The following is a 25167-nucleotide window of genomic DNA, read 5'->3' as shown; positions in this document are numbered from 1 at the left end:
GCCCTGGGTGTGGATCCTGACCTCCCAAATGATATTCCCTCCCCACATGCTCTCCCCAAGCCACATTCATACCACCTATGCTAGGGAAGGGGGAAGCTGATCTTATGTTAAAACTTGTTCACAAGGGCCAAGTAGTACCCCTTCTCACCACTGTCATATTTCCACTCTTACAGAAAGGGATCTTTTCACCATTTTATTCCAGATACTACTGAAATGCATTGCATCTCATTGGACAAGTACTTCGAAAGGATTAAGGGCTGTATTACCCCAACTAGAAAGTGAAATTGTAGTTCAGGCAGTCTGATAATTTAGGCAAATCACACCTGACAAAAACTTTCTGCCAGTCTCTCTGGCTTTAGCCTAACTCCTAGTGGAAAAGCAATCAATAGTGAAGACATATTTCCTTAGATCTCTACCAAAGCATTTACACACACACACACAAAACAAGTTTTCACATTTCCCGGTACTTGCATTCAAAGCATTTTTAGTTCAAACAGCTGCTGAACTACAAGTATTTTTCGCCATCCGCTGGTCAAAATATGCAACTACATGAGACAGTTTCAGAGAATCAGTGGCCATTCCACACAATGTCTGTTCTGAATTTGCTAGAGGATAAAATACAGCTCTGAGATTGTCAATGAAGACTGAGCCCACTTCAGCAAATAACAGAGCAAGTATGGCAGCCAAACCCAAGAATGCAGAGCTTAGGGGACTGTTAATGAGATAAGGAACCTTTCCTCTCTAGTTCCCTAGTTCAAAGCTGGCACAGGGCTGGGTGTGACCAGTCAGCAACCTCCGATACCTCTTTGGTGGCCTATCTGAACTGAAATAATAGTTCCAGTTCTTTTGCTAGTAAGAAGCTTTCATTATCAAAACATGCACCAAAATTAAAATTAATAATAGTTTCACGTTATGAATTCTTGAGGGAAAATGTCTTTTGTAGTGTGTTATCCCTCTGTTGATATTCACCCCTTCTCGCCAACATCCACCCTAATTGAATTGGCCTCGTTAACACTGACCTGCCCACTTGATAAGGCAATTCCCATCTTTTCATGTGCTGTATATTTATAACTGCCTACTTTTTTTTCACTCCATGCATCTGATGAAGTGGGTTATAGACCATGAAAGCTTATGCCCAAAAAATTTGTTAGTCTCTAAGGTGCCACAAGGACTCCTCACTGTTTTTGAAGGAGGTTTGTAACCCTAACCTAACTGTGGCTATTTTCATTATTCATACAAATGTCTCTTATTTTCTGGATGCTACTAAATTCTTGGGCTCTGATTTCTGGGGCAATGAGTTACACATGGTGTGATAAATAAAGTGGGGGGAGCTCCCTTTTATGGACACCCAGCCAGCCAGTTCGCTATTAAATCCCTCTTGGTCTGTTCTCTGTTTGCTTTACCTGTAAAGCATTAACAAGCCCACAGGTAAAAGAAAAGGAGAGGGCACCTGACCAAAAGAACCAGTGGGAAGGCTAGAACTTTTAAATTTGGGAAAGAGAGTTTCCCTTTTGTCTGTTGTTCTTTGGGCTGGAGGGACAGGGCAGCAATGCTGTAAGCAGCTTTAAGCCAGGTATGATCATAAATCATCAGGTCATACCTAGAAATACTTATCTGAACTCCAAATGTGTAAGTAGATCAGACTGTTTAGCTAGATGCGATCAGCTTTATTTCTGTTTATTTTTTAAGGCTTGTGGATCTCCTCTGTGCTAATTCCAGATGCTTTTGTTTGCTTGTAACCTTTAAGCTGAACCCCCAAGAAAGCTATTTTGGGTGCTTAATTTTTGTAATTGTTCCTTTTAAGATCTAGCCAAAAGCCTAAATTCCAGATGTATTGTTTTCCTTTTTGTTTTTAATAAAATTTACTTTTAATAACAGGATTGGATTTTTGGTGTCCTAAGAGGTTTGTGCATGTTGTTTGATTAGCTGATAGTCACAGCTAATTTCCTTTGTTTCTTTTCTCAGCTCTTCCCCGGAGGGTGGGGTGAAAGGGTTGAGGGTATCCCACAGGGAGAAATTCCCAAGTGCTCCTTCTTGGGTTCAAAGGGGGTTTTTTGCATTTGGGTGGTGGCAGCGTTTACCAAGTCAAGGTCAGAGAGAAGCTTGGGAGTTTAATACAAGCCTGAAGTGGCAAGTATTAATTTTTAACATCCTTGCAGGCCCCCACTTCTGCACTCTGAGTGACAGAGTGGGGATTCAACCTTGACATGTGGTCATTATGCAGTGGGTAGAACAGCATTTTCTTTTTTCTCTTTTAAGTGTCATTTAATCACTTCAATCAATTCTGTGGAATGTCCTCTTGGTCTTTTATTATGAGAAAGGATAAACAAAAGCACTCTGTTAACCTTGCCTAGACCATTTGTTATCACAAGCAAAGCTGGCAGACCCATCAACTCTGATTCCCTCCACATGCTCTTTCCTCCCTTCTCATGTACTGCTTCCTCGCGTGAAACTGCCTCTCTAAACCTGTTTGCCACGCAGCCACCCTCTCCTCAAAACCCACCTCTTCACATAATCCTACGATTTTTATTTTTAATAGATCTTAGGAAACTATGAGTGTCCCAACTCCTCTCCTGCTTCTTTGTCAGTATGTGGTAGTCTTGATAGCATTTTGGAGAGTATTTATATCTTTGCAAAAAGAAAAAAGAAAAGGAGTACTTGTGGCACCTTAGAGACTAACAAATTTATTTGAGCATAAGTTTTCGTGGCTGAATGCATCCGATGAAGTGAGCTGTAGCTCACGAAAACTTATGCTCAAATAAATTTGTTAGTCTCTAAGGTGCCACAAGTACTCCTTTTCTTTTTGCGAATACAGACTAACACGGCTGCTACTCTGAAACCTGTTTATATCTTTGCATGTCAGTAAAGCTCTTACCCCCCCCCCCTTTCTGGGTCCTCTGTTTCAGATGTCAAAGCAAACTTCACTCGCTTTACTTGCCTCAGAATATGGCATTTTCCTGTGTACCTTGAAAGAAAAAAAGAATCCATCTCAAGCCCTGCTCAACCACAACTAGTCACGTACCTTTAGGAGGGGCCGGCTGGATACTAACAACTGGCTGCTGCTTTGTCAGTGGCAAAAGCGTTGGAAGAGCCCGAATAATGATGGCTTTAGCCTGAATGCCAAGGCTGGCCTGAACTTCAGGTACTGCAGGCAGCAAGAGAGGCTTAGGTTGAATTGACGGTTTGGATGTTGTCTGACTAGACCTTTTTGGTGTCTTCACAGAGCTGTTTGCTGGGGAAAGAAAAAATCTGAGTTGAACCACGAGATCTAAAAATAAAAATTCTATACAGCACTGTGTGAGGGTTACTGAAGTCTTTCTTTGTCCATCTATTTATTAAAAGATGCCTCTTATACACAAATGGATTAATCTATCAGAAATAAAAGGGCTGCCTGCTAGAACTGGACTGCTGACACCTTTCAGTCAACATTTTCTCGTACAAAGCATGTGATAATTGGGCCTGCAAATTTACCCTAATTGTGAGCTCAACTGTAAAGAGTATGTGAAAGTTCATAAAATGAACTCAAGGACTGTGTTAATATCATGCTTGGTACACAACAAGTGTGGGACTGGAAATTAAACAAACAAAATTGGTGTGTTGGATAATAGGCCTAATTAGTTTGTCCACCAATGAGGGGATGGACTGTTCCACTGATAATTCCCTTTTGTGGTCCCTAAAAAGAGAGACTTTTGGGGAGAAAAATCGGCTACTTGCACGAGCTGCAGCATCATGGCTGCCAGCCTCACCATCTCCTGGGATCCCAGGACTTAATCCTAATCCTGAGAGATGTCCTGACCAGACCAGGCCAGAGAGGGGGACCCAGATGACATCACCTCCTCTATCAGCTCCAGCTTAATCCCAACCACCACCTAAGATGAAACAGGATCAGACTGTAACAACAGCTCTAGCCAATCTCAACTAACGTCTCTTTTCCCCAAAAGGACAGTTCCTATACTTGGATCCCGCGTAAGAGACTGTCCAACAAGGGATTTTTTTCCTTCTAAAGCTCTCTCCAGCCAAAGGAAAAAGGAGCAAGAGATATTAAAACAAAAGCCTTACTTAATACTTTTACATTTCAAACGCTTTAATTGTTTTTTCTTCTTTTCTTTATCTTTAATTAAAGGTCAAAAGGACTTTAAATGGTATGTTTGCCACACTACTAAGCATGCTGAGCTCTCTGTATACATAAGCATGGCCACACTGGGACAAAACAATAGTCCATCTAGTCCAATAGCCTGTCTTCTGACAATGGACAGTGCCAGATGCTTCGGAGGGAGCAAACAGAACACAATTTATTAAGTGATCCATCCCCTACCGTCCAGTTCCAGCATCTGGCAGTCAAAGATTTAGGGACACCCAGAACATGTCCCTGATCATCTTGGGTAATAGCCACTAATGGATGTATCCTCCATGAACTTCTCTCATTCTTTTTTGAACCCATACTTTTGGTCTTCACAACATCCCCTGGCAACTAGTTCCACAGGTTGACTATGCTTGTGTGAAGAAGTAGTTCACTATGTTTTAAACCTGCTGCCTATTAATTTCATCAGGTATCCCCTGGTTCTTGTGTTATGTGAAGGGATAAATAGCACTTCCTTATTCACTTTCACCACACCATTCATGATTTTATAGACCCTCGGACATCTCTTTTCTAAGCTGAACAGTCCCACTCTTTTTAGTCTCTCCTCAGATGGATGCTGTTCCATCCTCCTATTCATTTTTGCTGCCTTCCTCTGTACTTTTTTGAATTCACATATATCCTTTTTGAGATGGGGTGACCAGAACTGCATGCAGTATTCAAGGTGTGGATGTAACAGGGATTTATATAGTGTATTACGATATTTTCTGTCTTATTATCTATCCCTTTCCTAACAGCTCCTAACATTGTTCGCTTTTTTTTATGGTTGTGGAACACTGACCAGATGTCTTCAGAAAACTATCCAGAATTACTCTGAACCCTGAACCTTGTTTAACACTGTTTAATACTGGACAGTGACTTGGTTATGTTAACACCTTTACCTCATATATTCCATCTAAATTAATACAACAGGCAATGATATATGTGCCAATTGTGTGGTTAAAGTAAGCAGATCACTCTTACCAGACTGATGTGCAGCACTGGAAGTGAGCTTTTTATCTTTCTGACTTCCAGATCTCTTGCTGTACAGAGAGAGAGGAAACATCTGGGAGCTGGTGCTGAAGTCTAAGTCTTCCTATTGACAAAGAATATATAAAACAAATGACAAATCCTTCTTAGAACAGAAGAATGTGCTTATAAAAGCATTCAAATGCTGTCCGGATTCTACTTTCAGATCTGTGCTACTGACCACAAACCTAGTATTCCACTGTTCCTCTATTAATTATTTGTACTCCAGTAGGGTGCAAAGGCCCCAGTCAAGATCTAGCCCCATTATGCTCGGGCAGGGGTGGGCAAACTTTTTGGCCCGAGGGCCACATCGGGGTTGCGAAACGGTATGGAGGGCCGGGTAGGGAAGGCTGTGCCTCCCCAAACAGCCTGGCCCCCGCCCCCTATCCGCCCCCTCCCACTTCCCACTCCCTGACTGCCCCCCCGCCCCTAACTACCCCCCCCCCGGGACCCAACCGCTATCCAGCCCCCCCTGCTCCCTGTCCCCTGACTGCCCCCCGGTACCTCCATCCCTAACTGCCCCCCAGGACCCCACCCCCTATCCAACCTCCCCTGGACTCCACCCCCATATCAAACCCCTCCTGCTCCATCCCCCCGACCCCCAAGGACCCCACCCCCTATCCAACCCCCACTGTTCCCTGTCTCCTGACCGCCTCCAACCCCCAAACCTCCGCCCCATCAAACTGCCCCCTGTCCCCTGACTGCCTCCTGCCCCTTATCCCACCACACACACCCCTACCCCTTACCTTTACCATGCCGCTCAGAGTGGCAGGACAGGCTTATCTGAAAGCCTGGGAGGTGAGCGTTGCTGCAGGGGAGGGGGGACAGCGGGGGAACGGCCAGGGGCTAGCCTCCCCAGCCGGGAGCTCAGGGGCTGGGCAGGACGGTCCCGCAGGCTGGATGTGGCCCGCGGATGATAGTTTGCCCATCCCTGTGCTAGGGGTTCTATATATACACATGAGATATTCCTGTGGATTCTGAAGGCTAAGACAGATGATGGATGAAATAGAGAGCGGTGAAGAGACTTGCCCAAGTCACCCAGCATCTCAGTGATCAGGAACAGAATCCAGGTCTCCTGAGTCCCAGTCCAAGGCCACTAGACCATATGTAGTACTCTCAAGTACAGATTTCCCTGCGGGCCCCTGTGACTTCAATGGGTGCAGGCCCAATACAGCACTCCAAAGTACAGAGCTCCCATGTAGAGAGAGCAGAACACAGGAGTCAGAATGATAGAATCTAGAGATCAAAAGATCAGTGAGTCCCTCTCCTTGTTAAGACAGCATTTAGTCTCCCTACAGATGACGAATAATATTCAACTGATAATTGAAACAAAGAGTCATTCAAGCTGCGCCTGAACTAAGTTGATCTGAAAAGCTGTTTCTCATTACCGAAGAAACCAAATCACAATGCATAGCTGCTTTAAAAAAAGACGAAACAAAACACTATGCTCCTAACATCCTCAGGGGCTGAACACAACCTCTCAAATGAGGCACATACTGGCACAGCATGCAGCCAGCAAGCCTCATTGGTAAGGCTAAGATTTAGTCATGGGTATTTTTAGTAGAAGTCATGGATAGGTCACAGACAGTGATGCTACTACAGCTAGGGGGGACGGGGATGGCCCAGGACCACAGTTACTGTAGCTCGGGGGGACCAAGCAAGGGGGTTGGCCCAGGGCTGCCCCAGAAGCAGACAGTGCGGCTGGCCTTGGGGGCTGGCCTCAGGGTCAGCCACACCGGCCACTGTAGAAGTCATAGAGGTCACAGAATTTGTGACTTCCATGGCATATTTGCAGCCTTACTCATTGGAAGCAAAGCAAATAATTCACACTGATGCTCTTCAGATGCCACAGGCGCCCAACACTTCAGAACATAGCTCATCGTCCTGGCCTTATGGTACACACTTGTTTAAAGGATTAGGACCTAGCTACCTCAAAGACCACTTTATCCACTACATTACCCCTGTGTTGCACTGACTGCCTGCAAGTTCCTGGATGGAGTTCAGATAGTTGCTTGTAATCTTGAAAGCCCTAAATGATTTGAGGCCTAATTACTTGAGAGACTGCCCTTCTCCTCATGTCATGCTGGTACAGTTGCAATCAGCAGAGCCACCCAAGCTGCAGCTCCATCATTAAGTGAAAGGAAGCAGTTGGCAGGAGTACTCCATAAAGGTCTCTCAACTCCCTTCAGTTTGCCAGGCCCTGGATTTAACCTTGCCTTTAATGTGAAGGCTCATCTCTCTCCTTCCCAAATGCCCAGAAGGTGATTTATGGGCTGGGAAGTTTTATGTGGACTCAGGATGTTTATACACAGAGGGAAAAGCAGTCTGCTGTGATATTTATATTTTATTTTAATTTTTTAAAATAAATTATAGTTGTTGCAAGGACACGCAGGGCATGAGTTTGAATGATTTAAAAAACAAACAAACAAAAAACAATGTCCTTCAGTAACTATTCACATTAGCATGATGCTACTGGATAGACCCAGATTATCAGACACAGACAACACTCTTGGGGCCCGGAAAGTCTGCACACTGACCTCAGTGGTGATGCTGTTCAGTCCTTTTTGTGTTGCACTTAAATAAAGTGGTACTAAATGCTGTTTAGAAACGAGAGCACCTGTCCTTCCATCTGTCGGACTGGGGAGAAAGGAGGCAGCAGCTGTTGGAGGGGCAGGCCTATAGTGAGTGCTGTCGATTTCAAAACAGGCAGCTGTACATGAGCACAGCATAGTGTAAGATCTGAGGCCTTTTGCTGCAGTCATATTAGGAGAGCAGCAGCAATGAGCCAAGAAACAGAAAGTGACAGCCTCACATTTCTTCTAAATGATATCAAAACAATGTAATATCGGACTGTTAAGAAGGCACCCCTCCCAATAGTACCCACAATCACCAAATAAGCAAGGTATCTTTTGAGATGTTTAAAGAAAACTTTGCTTGATGGCATTCTGTCTGACAAGGAATCACTTATCAACAGTTGTGATTGTAAAATCTATATTTCTACTGTTTTGTCTTTATGGTCCCTACTTCTCTATTGTTTATGTGTATGGTCTCCATCTGGTTCTTTGATTGTTTCTGTCTCTTGCATAACTAATTTTGTAAGATTTATATCAGCTAAGGTGCTGGGGTATGATTGGTTAAAGAATTGTTTCACAATATGTTAGGATTAGTCAAAGAGTTATTTTGTAATATTTTAGTAAAATGATTGGTTATGGTATAGCTAAGCAGGACTCAAGTTTCACTATAAACACAGGTCCAAGAAGGAGTCCAGCTGGGAAAAGAATAAGAATAAGGAAAGACCTGGAAGAAGAACTCACCTCTAAGACAAAGCCTGAGATCAGAGCTGCTAAGAATCCTCTGCACGACCGTGACGTGCAGCAACCACAACCCAGACGAGACCGACCTTGCCTGGCCAACAGGGAAAGTTCACCTGCATGATCAGGATCGGTGAGCATAGCATTGTATGCTTAGTGAGTGTATTCTGCTTGGTAATTGTTAATAAATAGAGGATAAGGATATTACCGTGTAAGGCCCTTTCACTGGTAAAAGGTCCTGCAAACCTGCAGAAGATTACGCCTTGAGCCCTACGAACTGGGTAAGGATGGCCCGGAGCCCTAGAAACTGGGTAAGAGTATGTGCCTTTCGCCCAGAGCCTTAGGAACTGAGAAAGGGTGGGGGTGCCTAAATCAACTGGGTTACCCCTTGAGCCCTAGGAACTGGATAAAGGTGGATGCCCTAGAATGTGCGCAACAATAGGACGCTTGTACATGCTTCCATACCCCATGCTGTGTACATATATGCCCCTGTTTATTTGGGTCACCCACAGTGGCAAGGAAAGAAAACACTTTATACAGGAGAATGTCAGAAGAAAAGTCAGTGTTTCAGATGTAGGTATAACAAATTTTCTCTTTCATTTATACTGTGAAATTGAACAGAATTTAAGATGAGATTGCTCCTTTCATTTGTATTTTCTATATGAACCATAAGTCAGTTCATGCAACATAACTGCACACACGTGAGGCACCAAGACTTTACTACTTACAGGCACATGCTGCACTGAAGAGTCTGATAATGGTGAAGGGACAGAACAAATTGAAGTAGCTGGCGACTGAGGATCTTCCTTCAAGTTTTCACCTGCAAGAGAGTGGTAAGTAGGCTTTCACACTGTAAAATCTTCTAACAGTAGGAGTTTAGCTCATGCAAGAAACATGCTGTTGTATTCCAAACATTAATTTCTGGAGTAAACCACACAAGTGAATGTAGTAAGACTACAGCAACTAATCAGTCTGAGACTCGTAGGGGAGACCAAAACAGTAGCCATGTCCCATCCCAGGAAAATCAATGAAGTACACAAAAAAGCCTACTCCAGCAAGTAGTACCACTGAAGTCAATATCCCTAGTAGTCACTCTTCTAAGATAATCATAGCTGAAACATTTGGCATGTAATTACCTATATAAGTATGGCTTGTCACATCCCACGGGCCTGAATCCCAAGACATCAAGTCCAAATCAAAGCCAAGGTTATAAAGACTGTTTTCCTGTAGATGATAAATTTAGCAAAAATAAGTTAGAGATGCAAAACAGAAAGTACTAAATATTGCAGCCACCAAGCACTACAGCTCTTAAGGAGGCAAAAGGATTTAGTCACCTCAATTTGCATGTTTCAGGTGGCATAGCAAGGCCACAAATATACATGAGAAGCCTTGAAAGAAGAGACTAATCCAATTGCCTTCTATGAAGAGATAACTTGCTCTATGCATGAGGGGAAAGCAGTGGGAGTGTTATTCCTTGACTTTAGCAAAGCTTTTGACACTGTCTCCCACAGTATTCTTGCCAGTAAGTTAACGAAATATGGGCTGGATGAATAGACGATAAGGTGGATAGAAAGCTGGCTAGGTTGTCGGGCTCAACGGGTAGTGATCAATGGCTCCATGTCTAGTTGGCAGCTGGTACAAGCTGAGTGCCCCAAGGGTCGGTCCTGGGGCTGGTTTTGTTCAATATCTTCATTAATGATCTGGAGGATGGCGTGGATTGTACCCTCAGCAAGTTTGCAGATGACACTAAACTGGGAGGAGACGTAGATACACTGGAGGGTAGGGATAGGATACAGAAGAACCTAGACAAATTAGAGGATTGGGCCAAAAGAAATCTGATGAGGTTCAACAAGGATAAGTGCAGAGTCCTGCACTTAGGACGGAAGAATCCTATGCACCGCTACAGACTAGGGACTGAATGGCTAGGCAGCAGTTCTGCAGAAAAGGACCTAGGGTTACAGTGGACGAGAAGCTGGTTATGAGTCAACAGTGTGCCCTTGTTGCCAAGAAGGCCAATGGCATTTTGGGATGTATAAGTAGAGGCACTGCCAGCAGATTGACGGATGTGACCGTTCCCCTCTATTCAACATTAGTGAGGCCTCATCTGGAGTACTGTGTCCAGTTTTGGGCCCCACACTACAAGAAGGATGTGAAAAAAATGGAAAGCGTCCAGTGGAGGGCAACAAAAATGATTAGGGGACTGGAGCACATGACTCATGAGGAGAGGCTGAGGAAACTGGGATTTTTTAGTCTGCGGTCCCTTCCAACCCTGATATTCTATGAAATCCATTCCTCTAGTCCTTGTCCCAAATGTCACTTATCATACAAGGTTTGTAAAAATGGCCTCTGCCCAGCCAGGCAGTAACCACATAAAGGCTGTCAAAATTAATGGCAAGGAACACCTTTGGTGGAGGGACATAGGTGCAGAAATGTCTGTGGTCAGGAGAAGCATTGTTCAGGAAAGACATACTGCCAGGACAGATGGCAAAGCTTTTGGTAATAGGAGGTCACAAAATCCTTGTGCCTTTGGCTAAAGTGCACATAGAAACTGAGGATTTGAAAGCTGAATTGACTGTGGCAGCAGTACCTACTAACCCATCACAATTGTTACTGGGGAATGACTTTTTCAATGTAGCTCGGGCTGTCTGCAGCAAGGAGGAATACTGTGCTGAAACCCCAGAGAAGAAAAATAAAGTCCCAGAAACTGCTAAAGGAATGGGGGAGGGTCTCTTTAATTTCTCTGCAGCAGTGGAAAACAGTATGCTACCAGGGGTGGGTGTGGTTTAGACCAGCTCCTGCTGCCCAGTGGCATCTTTAATTGGCATCTTATTGAATATATCCAGAGCTCTCCCAGACAACTTTGCAACCAAAGTGGGCATCTTTTGGTCTTCAGAAATTTCATGGAGTACACACAGCTTCTCAAAGGTGATGAAATATTCAACAATGTCCCCTGTTTTGCTGCATGCAGGACACAACCATTCCCATTTGTGGATTTTGAAGAGGTGAGGCTCGTTGGTGCCTGGGGGTTCTGGTTCTGCTTCTCTATCAAATTCAATTGATGCTTCCTCTCCCCGATCGCCATGAGTTGTCAAAAATAAAGGCCAATGGCTCTGCAATCACAAGAATCTCCATTTCTTTGGCTTCCAGTTCCAGAGCCCTTCAGTGTGCAGCTTCTTGCCTGGCATTGTCTGCTTCTATGGTTCTTTGGTGTTCAGCTTCTTGCGCGTTAATCTCCATTTGTTTTAATTCCATATGTCTTTTGTGTTCTTTCTCCTTCTTGTCTGCCTGCAATCTGCATAGGTCCAGCTTCTTACTAGTTTTACTTTCACTCATTTTCCTGCTTTCCTGTCCTTACTTCCCTTGCCCAAAATAAGGAAAGAGAAAATAACAAACTGGTAACCTCTTTGACTGATCTCTAGCCAAGACACTTAAATCTCATTTAAAATCACCACCAGTGAACCAAGTGCCAATCTCACTCAGAGTAACAAGCTGTGCATATGACCCTGCTCGCTGCACCACTGTGATGGGTTCCCCCTGGGATGCCATCTGGAACTGGGGTACCACTGAGCCCCCCTGTCCCACCAGCCTGGGCTCCTGTTTACACTGTACTTCTGTGACAAGCTGCTAAGCTCTCTCCAGGCTCCAGCCTGCACTTTCACCAGCACACATACAGGTAGGGACACACCCAGCAGCAGATACATACAGACGCTTTGACCAGCTACTGCATTGGAAGGCGCCAGCTACTCAGGCACACACCCCACCCCCCCGGAGTGTAAACCCAAAATTATACAGTCTTGAGCTGTACAGAGAACTGTACAGCATAAACTCAGGACATTCGCTCCTTCTCTCAATGTGAGGGAAGCATATTGCCTGTCAGTGAGAAAACTGTCCAGGTTGCTGGCTGCCAGCAGGATGCAGCTAGGCAAGGGGAAGACCTCACTCTCGGGTGCATAGGAAGATGAGTCCTAGAGGGAAGCCCAGAGAAGGGTGATGGAATCCTAGAGACCACTGAAGTGGGTGAGAGTTCCATGGACTCTGTAGCTGGAGGCAAACCCAATTCAAAGAGGGAGGAGAATGTACTGCTTGCCAGAGAAAGGACTGTTCTAACTGTTAGCTGTGAGCCCTTCACATCTGAAGAGGGGATAGATCCCACTCTAGAGAGCACAGAGGTGTGTCTTAGGCCTTGTCTACACGACAAAGTTTTGTCGACAAAACTGATGTCGACACTCAAAAATCAACATAACAACAATCGGAATGTCATGTTCACACTCGCTCCCTCTGTTGGCAGAGCATGTCCACAGCGGGGGCACTATCAACAACACTGTGAGCAATGCAGTCCAGCTCGACGCCTTCTGTCATTAGGTGTTGAGGGAAGGCGGATCGGATCGTGGTGCATCTTGGGACTGAGCCCAATGTCCCATGATGCATTGCTTTCTGTCCCAGCACTCCATGGGCTTCTGGCTTTCTTTCATGGCATTTTTGCAACAGCCCTTCTTTGCTGTCCACCTGTGAGAGAAAGGATGGATCCCACACTGCTCTCCTATGCTGTTAACTGTCATGAAGACATTACGGACAGCAGTGCAGTTAATTGTGAGCTTCCTAAATGAAGAAGACTCACAGGCACCTGACATGCTGCGTGATATGGACAGGAGCAAGTTTAGATTGCTTTTGGCATTCACAGAACAGCTGCATAGTGTAGATCATCGCTTTTGAGCTTGGGAAACAAGCACAGAATGGTGGGATCGTATCGTCATACAGGTGTGGGATGAGCAGTGGCTGCCCAGAACTTTCACATGTGGAAAGACACCTTCCTGGAACTGAGTGTGGAGCTCACATCAGCACTGTGGCACAAGAACACCAGAATGAGAGCTGCCCTATCGGTAGAGAAACATGTGGCAATCTCTGTGTGGAAGCTGGTGACTCCAAACTGCTACTGGTCGGTCACTAATCAATTTGGAGTCGGGAAGTTGACCGGTGGGGCTGCGTTAATGCAAGTGTGCAGGGCAATAAATCACATCCTGTTACGAAGGACCGTGACTCTGGGAAGTGTGCGTGAAATAGTGGACAGCTTTGCAGAAATGGGTTTCCCTAACTGAGGAGAAGCAATTTTGGCACCAGACCACCTTGCAACAGAGTAAGTCAATAGGAAGGGGTACTTCTCCACAGTGTTGCAGGCGCTTGTGGATCACCGTGGGCATTTCACGAACATCAACGCAGGGTGGTCTGAGAACATGCATGATGCACACATCTTCAGGAACACCAGCCTGTACAGAAAACTACAAGCAGAGACTTTCTTTCCAAACCAGATTACAGTGAGGGTTGTTGAAATGCCCATAGCGATCCTGGGAGACCTGGCATACCCCTTACAGCCATGGCTCATGAAACCTTACACAGGACACCTTAACAACAGTAAGGAGTGGTTCAACAAGAGGTTGAGTAGGTGCTAGGTGACAGCTGAACGTACCTTTGGAATATTAAAGGCACGCTGGGGATGCTTTTATGGCAGGTTAGCCCTTAATGAGGATAATATTCCCATGGTCATAGCCGCATGCTGTATGTTGCATCACCTTTGTGAAGCTAAGTGGACTAGTGATTTTGAGTAGCCAAATACCAAGGTATCAGAGGAGCACAGAGCAGACAATTCGAATCAGGGAGGCTTTGAGGCAACACTTTGAAAAGGAGAACCAGTAATGTATATCTCTGTAATTGGTGCTTCAGTGTTACATTACATGTAGCTTTCCTAGGGGGTAATGGTGACATTTGGAGCCTTACATTCCAGTAAGCGAATGGTTAAAATGCCTGTGCATGTATTGGTACTGCCTGCAATCTCAATTTGTAGAAAACAAATAAAGATGAGTTATCCTTCAAAAAGAAACAACACACACAAAGATGCTTGGTGGGAAAGGAGGAACCAGGGAAGGGCAGACTTTAACAGCTGTGTACAGGTTCTGCTATCATTGTGAAAGTTGTCCGAGGGGGGGTAGTGAAGTGGAAACCTAGAAGTCCCAGAAAGTGTAAAGGAATGTGTGGGTGGAGTTTGGGGGGGTCATGGAAAAGAGTTCTGAATGTGCTGCAGGGGAGGGCAGGCATAAATCTGCTCAGTCTGCAGCATTATTAAGGACTTCAGCATCTGCATTTGCTCCTCCATTACTTTAAAAAAAAAGAAAAGGAGGACTTGTGGCACCTTAGAGACTAACCAATTTATCTGAGGATAAGCTTTCGTGAGCTACAGCTCACTTCATCGGATGCATACTGTGGAAAGTGTAGAAGATCTTTTATACACACAAAGCATGAAAAAATACCTCCCCCCACCCCACTCTCCTGCTGGCAATAGCTTATCTAAAGTGATCACTCTCCTTACAATGTGTATGATAATCAAGTTGGGCCATTTACAGCATAAATCCAGGTTTTCTCACACACCCCCCGCCCCCAACACACACACACAAACCCACTCTGCTGCTGGTAATAGCTTATCTAAAGTGACCACTCTCCTTACAATGACAGGTTTCAGAGTAACAGCCGTTACTCTGAAGTGTTCTCCGACTGGTTTATGAATGTTATAATTCTTGATATCTGATTTGTGTCCATTTATTCTTTTACATAGAGACTGTCCAGTTTGACCAATGTACATGGCAAAGGGGCATTGCTGGCACATGATGGCATATATCACATTGGTGGATATGCAGGTAAACGAGCCTCTGATAGTGTGGTTGATGTTATTAGGCCCTGTGATAGTGTCCCCTGAATAGATATGTGGGCACAGTTGGAAACTCCCTGAAAAAGCACAAGATCAAATCCACACAGACACACCCCTGGAACCCCGACCTGGGATATTCTATCTACTACCCAAGATCCATAAACCTGGAAATCCTGGGCACCCCATCATCTCAGGCATTGGCACCCTGACAGCAGGATTGTCTGGCTATGTAGACTCCCTCCTCAGGCCCTACGCTACCAGCACTCTCAGCTACCTTCGAGACACCACTAACTTCCTGAGGAAACTACAATCCATCGGTGATCTTCCTGATAACACCATCCTGGCCACTACGGATGTAGAAGCCCTCTACACCAACATTCCACACAAAGATGGACTACAAGCCCTCAAGAACACTATCCCCGATAATGTCACGGCTAACCTGGTGGCTGAACTTTGTGACTTTGTCCTTACCCATAACTATTTCACATTTGGGGACAATGTATACCTTCAGATCAGCGGCACTGCTATGGGTACCCACATGGCCCCACAGTATGCCAACATTTTGATGGCTGACTTAGAACAACGCTTCCTCAGCTCTCATCCCCTAACGCCCCTACTCTACTTGCACTACACTGATGACATGTTCATCATCTGGACCCATGGAAAAGAAGCCGTTGAGGAATTCCACCATGATTTCAACCATTTCCATCCCACCATCAACCTCAGCCTGGTCCAGTCCACACAAGAGATCCACTTCCTGGACACTACAGTACTAATAAACGATGGTAACATAAACACCACCCTATACCGGAAACCTACTGATCGCTATTCCTACCTACATGCCTCCAGTTTTCACCCTGACCACACCACACGATCCATCGTCTACAGCCAGGCTCTGCGATACAACCGCATTTGCTCCAACCCCTCAGACAGAGACAAACACCTACAAGATCTCTATCAAGCATTCTTACAACTACAATACCCACCTGCGGAAGTGAAGAAATAGATTGACAGAGCCAGAAGAGTTCCCAGAAGTCACCTACTACAGGACAGGCCTAACAAAGAAAATAACAGAACGCCACTAGCCGTCACCTTCAGCCCCCAACTAAAACCCCTCCAACGCATTATTAAGGATCTACAACCTATCCTGAAGGATGACCCAAGACTCTCACAAATCCTGGGAGACAGGCCAGTCCTTGCCTACAGACAGCCCCCCAACCTGAAGCAAATACTCACCAGCAACCACATACCACACAACAGAACCACTAACCCAGGAACCAATCCTTGCAACAAAGCCCGCTGCCAACTGTGCCCACATATCTATTCAGGGGACACCATCACAGGGCCTAATAACATCAGCCACACTATCAAAGGCTCGTTCACCTGCACATCCACCAATGTGATATATGCCATCATGTGCCAGCAATGCCCCTTTGCCATGTACATTGGTCAAACTGGACAGTCTCTATGTAAAAGAATAAATGGACACAAATCAGATATCAAGAATTATAACATTCATAAACCAGTCGGAGAACACTTCAATCTCTCTGGTCACGCGATTACAGACATGAAAGTTACAATTCTTCAACAAAAAAAACTTCAAATCCAGACTCCAGCGAGAAACTGCTGAATTGGAATTCATTTGCAAATTGGATACAATTAACTTAGGCTTGAATACAGACTGGGAGTGGCTAAGTCATTATGCAAGGTAACCTATTTCCTCTTGTTTTTTTCCTACCATCACCCCCACCCCCAGAAGTTCTTGTTAAACCCTGGATTTGTGCTGGAAATGGCCCACCTTGATTATCATACACATTGTAAGGAGAGTGGTCACTTTAGATAAGCTATTACCAGCAGGAGAGCGGGTTTGTGTGTGTGTTGCGGGCGGGGGAGGGTGAGAAAACCTGGATTTGTGCTGGAAATGGCCCACCTTGATTATCATACACATTGTAAGGAGAGTGGTCACTTTAGATAAGCTATTACCAGCAGGAGAGCGGGTTTGTGTGTGTGTTGCGGGCGGGGGAGGGTGAGAAAACCTGGATTTGTGCTGGAAATGGCCCACCTTGATTATCATACACATTGTAAGGAGAGTGGTCACTTTAGATAAGTTATTGCCAGCAGAAGAGTGGGGTGGGGGGAGGTATTTTTTCATGCTTTGTGTGTATAAAAGATCTTCTACACTTTCCACAGTATGCATCCGATGAAGTGAGCTGTAGCTCACGAAAGCTTATGCTCAAATAAATTGGTTAGTCTCTAAGGTGCCACAAGTACTCCTTTTCTTTTTGCGAATACTGACTAACACGGCTGTTACTCTGAAACCCGTCCATTACTTTAATCATCTGCTTAGCTGCACCCTTAACAAACTCCTGATTCTTTTTTCTGTCCTGCCGTTCAGCTTCCCAGAACTCCTTGCATTCCCTTTTCTCTGCATTGGAGCAGTGCGGTACCTCCTGGAACATGTCTTCTTTGCTGCATCTTGGGCGCTTTCTTATCTGGCGGAGACACTCGGCTGGGGCATGTGGAGTATTCCTGAAGAGCACATCTTCCGAAGCACAAAGGACAATGCACAGATGCGGGATTTTTAAATTCACTCACAGTATTGAAACATTTCAGTTAAATACAACTTTTGAAACATAACAATCACTTTCTCACTGACTCTTGGCAGGCACATATCTCTCTTCAAACACCCAAAGCATGGTGAGCGTTGGTGGGTGGGGGTGCTTCACATGGGGAAAAGAGCACACACTCTGCAAGGTTCGTGGTGCAGCATGCTAGAGAAAAAATTCTAAAATTCTCCCATACTTTTCCACAGGCGAGGATCATTCTGGCAGATATCTCACTGCTAAGGGTAAGCAGGGAAACAAGGGCACATCTGCTCCATGCTTGTGGCTTCCACCCTGCTCCCTATGCTGCTCACCTATGTGACACTTTGGCTCCTGCACAACTGATTGCCAAATGGTGTGGGAAAGTTTCCTAAAATGTGGGAAGGAACAAAGTTGCTCTGCCACTGAATCTTTGGCAGAGGACTACAGAGTACCTCTAGGAAACTTTCCTGGAGATCTCTCTGGAGGATTCCCGTGGGATCTTTGCACGCATCAACACCCTGTTCCGCTGTACCAATTAGCTACACAGGAAAATGTCCAGCTCACAGAAACAGCCAGACTTCCACATTTCTATACGCCGAACCCACCTCCGCACTACACAAACCACAACCATTTAACAGGCGTCTCCTCTCCTGCTTCTTGCTCGCCGGAGAGCAACTGCTGAGACTGACTAGACACCTCTGGAGTGGAGAACAGTTCCTGGCTGCCTGCCCCACCGGGAGACCCCACTGGGAGCTGCACATCATCATCTAACTCCACCTCTTCATCAATATCTTCATCCTCCAGGTCAGGCCCTCTTTCCATCGCCTCCAGACCCGCCGAAATATCCATGGGGCTCTTGATGGTAGAGGTGGGGTCGTCACTGAGGATGGTGTCCAGCTCCTTATAGAACCGGCAGGTCTTAGGTGAAGCACCAGAGTGACAGTTTGCCTCCCTCGCCTTATGGTACGCCTAACTCAACTCCTTTATCTTCATTCTGCACTGCAGCATGTCCCGATCATAGCCCTTTTTGCACAAGCCTTGAGAAATATGCCCGTAGGTATCCCAATTCCTACAGCTCAAGCGAAGCAGTGACTGCACAGCCTCCTCTCCACATATACTGATCAGATCCAACAGCTCCACAGTGGTCCAAGTGGGAGAGTGTTTGGTGCAATAACCCACCATGGTCACCTGGGAAAATGCGATGAGACCTCTCCATGCCGAGCCAGCAGGAAACTGAATTTCAAAAATTCCTGGGGCTTCTAAGGGGGAGGGCGGATGGTTGTTTACATGGCTGCAGAGCAGTGGAATTCAAACTGCCGACCAGAGCGGTCACGATGGGCATAGTGAGACACCACCTGGAAGCCAATTAAAGTGACGAAATCAAGCGTGGTGTCTGCACTGGCACTTTGTCAAGAAAAATTTAGAGAGAAAAGACGTACATCTCTTGTTGGGGTGGCTGTATTTTGTCGCCAAAACTGGGCATTTTTTCCAACAAAAGTCACATCACAGTGTGTACGCATTCACTATTTGGTTGACAAAAGGCAGTTTCTGTCAACAAAACTTGGTAGTATAGACAAAGCCTAAGAAGGGCGCCCAGAGAAGGAAGCTGAGAAGGAATTTGGGGAAGTACAGGAATGTCTCCTCATTGATTACACGGGAGGGTTTGCCCAGGACAGATTTGCTGGGTTGGCGTCTATGCTCCCAGGCACCCAACCTGCAGCTCCGGTTTTAAGAGGGAACTGTGTAACTGACCTCCAGGAAGGGAGCAGTGATACAACTGACCTCTTGCAGACAGAGAGAGGGGTGACAGAGGCTACCCCAATCCAGGCCCCACTTTTGCAAAATGCTGTTCTTGATGTACTTGTGGAAACTAACTCTGTCTCTTTAAGACAGGATGGGAATCCTACTAAAGACTTATCGGGTAATTCAGATGGCTCAGGATGAGTGACCTGGTGTCATTACCAACCACCCTTCCTATCTTTAAAATCTTCAGACTATCAGCAATGATTTAATATCTTCCAAGTCACTGACATAAAACATTAAATTGCATTGTGTCAGGAACCAATCTCTGTGGGACTCTGTAGAAACACATGCATTTGATGATGATTCCTTATTAAACAATTATGTTTTGAGATCTCATTTAGACACTTTTTAATCCTTTTAATATGTGGTTTATTGATCTTGTATGATACTAATTTCCTCTTCAAAGTACTTAAGTCAAATGATTTACAGAGGTCACATCATATTAGGTCACAGTTACCCTTGCTGACCAGACTTGTAATCTCAGAAAATAGTGTCAAGTTCATTTGACAGGAATTATTTTCCATATAACCATGCTGGCTGGCATGAACTATACTACCATCCTTCAAGTTCTGTAGAGAAAAAGTCAAGCATCCGTCATTTCATAAATTCATCCAGGATCAGTGTCAGGCTAGCAGGCATACAATTACCATCTTCTTTACAGATTTTGACTATTAATGAAACACTAGCTTTCTTCCAGTCATCTGGAACTTTCCCAGTATTCCAAGATTTATTAAATCAAATATAATTTGTGCTATTATTTTCCACTATCCATATATTCTGTACCTCTGTACTTGCTACTGGACCTTTACAATAAATATTTTAACAATTTTTATATATATGAGCCATTTTCTACTGCTGTTTATCAAACTGTTCCATTTCATATAATGTCTTTTTTTCTTGTTAAAAAGATACCTTAGCACATTCTATATAAAAAACTATGTTAAAAGAATGTTAACATTATAATACACACAGAATATTGAGGATAAAAAAAAACATTAAACAAGTGCCTCCTTTGTTTTCTGTCATCCAGTCTGCACACTGAGTGAAACAAGGGGCCTGTGAAAATAAGAATAGTCTACCACGCAATTAAAAACTGCATAGCAGTGCATTCACACAAAGGGACACAGGTGCCATTCACTTTGGCATCTTCTAGCTTTTGAGTGCTTCACTTTGCAAACTTAATGTACTGTTCTGTACCTAAAAGGGGCTGTTAGCCCCAGGAGCAGAGCAGGAGTCTGTTTAGGCAACAAATTATTAGACAACCAAATGCACATACTAAAAGCTACTCACATAAATCTCATTATCCACATCCAGCTGTACTTCACCTGTGTCAACCAAGTCACTGAGCTCATCAAAGAGGGCAGACTCTAAAGGCAAAGCAAACGAAGTTGTACATCAACATATCCTAAAAGTTAAAGATGGGAGTTTCAAAGAAGCTGAACGGGGAAATTCAATGGCAGTCAAGGTTATCCTAAAGTTTTAAGCTGAAAATTCCAGTCTAAGACAGTATTTGTACTACAGTACTGTACCAGCCACAGGAGAGTGGCAGATCAGATGTTCATGTTGTAAACCTCACTCACGCAGGCTCTGTGGATATTAAGGCCCCAATTCAGCAAACACGTCAGTGAGGAAGCTTACTCGCCCAGGCAGCTCCATCAGTATCACACGCAGGAGTGTTTGCAGGACTGGGATAGGAGCTCATAGGATCTCACAAGGAGTCCACATGTCTAAAACACCCCACAGGCCCACACCAATCCACCCGGATCCCAACCCCGGGCCGCACGACTAGCCACGCGGCCCTGTCAGCGCCCAGCTAGCCCAGGCTCGGAGACTGGCCCGAGAGGCCCAGCGGCCGCGCCGGGAACAAGAGCCAGCCAGGCCTCTCGCCAGGAGTCCGCGCTGCCTGCCCCACGCCCCTGGGCTGGAGCAGCCAGACCCGGCAGCGGGGACACCGCTGGGCTTTTGCCCCTCCCCGCCAATGCCCCTCACATCTCCCGCCCCACCCGCTCAGGAACACGCTCCGCGCCTCCGGGCCCGGCTCACCCCAGTCGGGTCCGACCCCGGGTGGCCGCAGCCCCGGCTCTGCGGCGCCCCGATCAACCTCCCCGGCTGCCATCTCCCTTCCGGGTCCCCTTAAACACACGTCTCCCAGCTCAGCGCAACGCGCCGCCGTGCTACGGTGGCCGGGAGAGGACATGGGGCCGGGCGGCGTGGGGCCAGCGCCTTGTCTCTGAGCCGGCTGGGACAGAGTCACCCGCAGGAGCGCTCAGAGACCGGCGCGCCTCAGGTGGCTGGGGACAAACACCCCGAGGGCGGGCAACTCTGCATGTGCCCAACGAGGCGGGGGCTCTCGTGGGTCCGGGTTCAGCTCCCCAATGGGGTGGGGGCCCGCACGGGGTCCGGGTTCAGCAGGAGTGCCCTTTCGAGGGGGCGGGGGGGGGATTTTAACCCTGATTCCAAAGGCTACTTGGGCACCTAAAAACTTTTATCTTTTTGCAGATAACTTAGATACAGTGCTCCTGTCAGCTAATAATTTCTAATTCCTACATAAAGAAAGAAAATTGAATAAATATTAAACCCACTCATCTTAAAACCTACAAATGGCCCTACTGGGTCAGACCAAAGGTCCATCTAGCCCAGTATCCTATTTTCTGACAGGTTTCAGAGTAACAGCCCTGTTAGTCTGTCTGTGCTGGGAATGGCCCATCTTGATTATCATGCACATTGTAGGGAGAGTGGTCACTTTCGATAAGCTATTACCAGCAGGAGAGTGAGTTTGTGTGTGTGGTTTTTGGAGTGGGGTGAGGGAGTGAGAGAACCTGGATTTGTGCTGGAAATGACCCACCTTGATTATCATACACATTGTGAAGAGAGTGGTCACTTTGGATGGGCTGTTACCAGCAGGAGAGTGAGTTTGTGGGGGGGGGGGGCGGAGGGTGAGAAAACCTGGATTTGTGCTGGAAATGGCCCAACTTGATCATCACTTTAGATAAGCTATTACCAGCAGGACAGCGGGGTGGGAGGGGGTATTGTTTCATGGTCTCTGTGTGTATATAATGTCTACTGCAGTTTCCACGGTATGCATCCGATGAAGTGAGCTGTAGCTCACGAAAGCTCATGCTCAAATAAATTGGTTAGTCTCTAAGGTGCCACAAGTACTCCTTTTCTATTTTCTGACAGTGGCCAGTGGCAGGTGCCCCAGAGGGAATGAACAGAACAGGTAACCATAGAGTGATCCATCCCCTGTCGCCCATTCCTAGCTTCTGGCAGACAGAGGCTAGGGACACCACCCCTGCCCATCCTGGCTAATAGCCACTGATGGACCTATCCTCCATGAACTTATCTAGTTCTTTTTTGAATAACATTTCCTTGTTTACTTTCTCCACACCAGTCATGATTTTATAGACCTCGATCATATCTCCCTCCTTAGTCATCTCTTTTCCAAGATGAAAAGTCCTAGTCTTCTTAATCTCTTCTCATATTGAAGCTTTTCCATACCTCTAATCATTTTTGTTGCCCTTAGATATAGAAAATTGATCATACTCACACTCATTGCAGGTTCATACTGGGGAAGAGCATTTATGATCATATTTCTCAGTGCCTCAGTTCCGCATGTCAGATACCATCTGCCCCCCAATTAGCCAGTTAGAGGGTCACACTCTTCATTGCTTTTGCAGGCCAAGTGGCAGGCAGTGGGAGGGGCAGCAATGCAGTTTAGCCCTGAACTCAGCCAGCAGTCATTCATTCCCTCCACTAACCCTAACCCGGCTCCCTGCCTTGGTCACTCCCCCTTTGACAGTGCCCATTTGATACAGGAGGCCTCTCTGCCTGCAGCACCACTACTACATTTTTCACTGGGCAAAGATAATGATTTCACCAGAGGGAGGCACAGGGAGACTCTTCAGCCTCATGGCAGCTCAGGCTGTATAGTCATGGTTTGAAGCAGCTCCCTCTATTCCACTCCTGAACCCCCAGACCTCCAACTCTGACAAAGCACCCCATTCCTGACTTGTAGGCAAGAAAATGCCAGTAAGTTGAGTGTTGGGCCTCACTGTTTGGCCAATTAGCAATTAAACATCTTAACACCAATTGGCAAATATTCTCCCCTACATGCACAATCCTGTGCAGGGTCAGATAACAAGGTAACACCTTACAGCACAGATCCAACACCACCACCGATAACACTATTCCACAGCAGCCAGATCAACCAAGCTGACCAAAAGCAATCTGAAGCAGCTTTCCTTGAGGGACATATGTGTTAGAACACTGGCAAACACAAAAATTTCCAAACGTCAAGAGCTGAAATTAACCAATCAAATGCTATATTTGTTTGGGTTCATTATCCTGGTGTGAAAGTAAATGCTGCAATTCATGCCTATGACAGACTGCTACTAAAAATCTTAACAATCCCACCAGCAATTGGTGATCACCTGGTAGACCCCTCCACTGTAAGAGTCTCCACTCAGCAGTAGCACCACCAGGAGAAGCTTGAGCACATTCACAACTTTCAATGCATTCACACTCTGGAACATACTACTACCATAACACTACTGCTATATCTCTCACCACTGCCAAGTCAAGTCTATGCCTCTTACATGTCATGCTTCCTCAAACAAGGAAAAAGTTACAAGCTCTAATACTAACTAGGACTGTCAAGCTATAAAAAACTTAATTGCGCTATTAAACAATAAGAGAATACCATTTATATAAATATTTTTGGCTGGAGTTATCATAGGAAAAATGGGGTTGGTATGGAATTGTATTAAAAGGTTCCAAACTCTGTGTCATAATCCACAGACTTCCATACCACAGGCTCTTCAGTCTCACCTATTGAGCTAGAGGCTCAAGGCAAGGCTCCCTTTTCCCCATTATTATGATTTAGTCTAGGGCTTTCTAGGCCTCGTGACAGTTGCACTTGCTTTCTGTAACCAGGGGTAGCACAGCTGTCTGAGCTGCTCCCCAGAGAGGAAGCACACTGCTCCTGTAGCTGCAGGCTTGTGTTCAAAACCAGCAATGTTCCACACAAAGAATATATCTACACATCAGTTAGAGGTGGGATTGCAACATGAGTAGACAGACATACCTCAGCTGGCATTGATTGAGCTCAATGGGAATGTTTACACAGTAACTAGATACCTGCACCTGGCCCATGTCAGTCAACTTGGGCTCCTGGAGCTCAGGCTGCAGGATTCTTTGATTGCTGTGTAGACTTCCAGGCTTGGGCTGGAGCCCAATCTATGCATGCTCTAGTCACACTTCTGATTGCAGTGCAGACAGACCTTAGTTACTGTTTCCTAGTGGGAGGTATACACTGCATGCTCCCAGTGATGATTCCCCAGTTATGTTGAGAGCTATCAGTGACCCACTTCCTCTGAGCTCTTCATCCATCCATCCCTGCTGCATTTCATGCCCCACAGGGGCATACTGAGGACAGGGTGTCTTCCCAGGTTGGTAATGGCTGCATTGTGTACTGTAATATTTAAGGCTGAGCTTTGCGAGATGGGTCTGAATTGCTAACATGTTCTGCCATCTTGTGTCAATTCACTTAAGAGACACTGGTTAAGTTTAAAAGTTTAATGTATATTCTTACTTTGTTACTAACTCTTGAATACAAAAATTGAAACA

General features: G+C 45.6%; 1 protein-coding gene across 6 annotated transcripts in view; it reads right to left on the bottom strand.

The window, feature by feature from the left end:
• The window catches only part of ATF6 (activating transcription factor 6), a 408706-nt gene extending 386974 nt beyond the window's left edge, over positions 1-21732 (bottom strand). For 5 of the 6 annotated variants that reach the window (XM_073356217.1, XM_073356211.1, XM_073356213.1 and 2 more), the window contains exons 1-6: positions 21586-21732; positions 20833-20909; positions 9594-9681; positions 9186-9277; positions 5102-5213; positions 3023-3232 (exon numbers count right to left, since the gene is read on the bottom strand). In XM_073356217.1, the coding sequence (XP_073212318.1) occupies positions 3023-3232; positions 5102-5213; positions 9186-9277; positions 9594-9681; positions 20833-20909; positions 21586-21658 (652 nt within the window). In that variant the 5' untranslated portion in view covers positions 21659-21732. Of the gene's footprint in view, positions 1-3022; positions 3233-5101; positions 5214-7683; positions 7784-9185; positions 9278-9593; positions 9682-20832; positions 20911-21585 lie in introns of those variants that run through there. The other variant, XM_073356215.1, reaches the window with a different exon arrangement.
• Positions 21733-25167: the final 3435 nt, after the last annotated feature.

Source organism: Lepidochelys kempii, chromosome 8, assembly GCF_965140265.1.
Source record: "Lepidochelys kempii isolate rLepKem1 chromosome 8, rLepKem1.hap2, whole genome shotgun sequence".
In the NCBI taxonomy this organism is placed as follows: Eukaryota; Metazoa; Chordata; order Testudines; family Cheloniidae; genus Lepidochelys; species Lepidochelys kempii.
The sequence above is the reverse complement of the archived record's forward strand: the minus strand, read 5'-3'. Positions and strand labels throughout refer to the sequence as shown.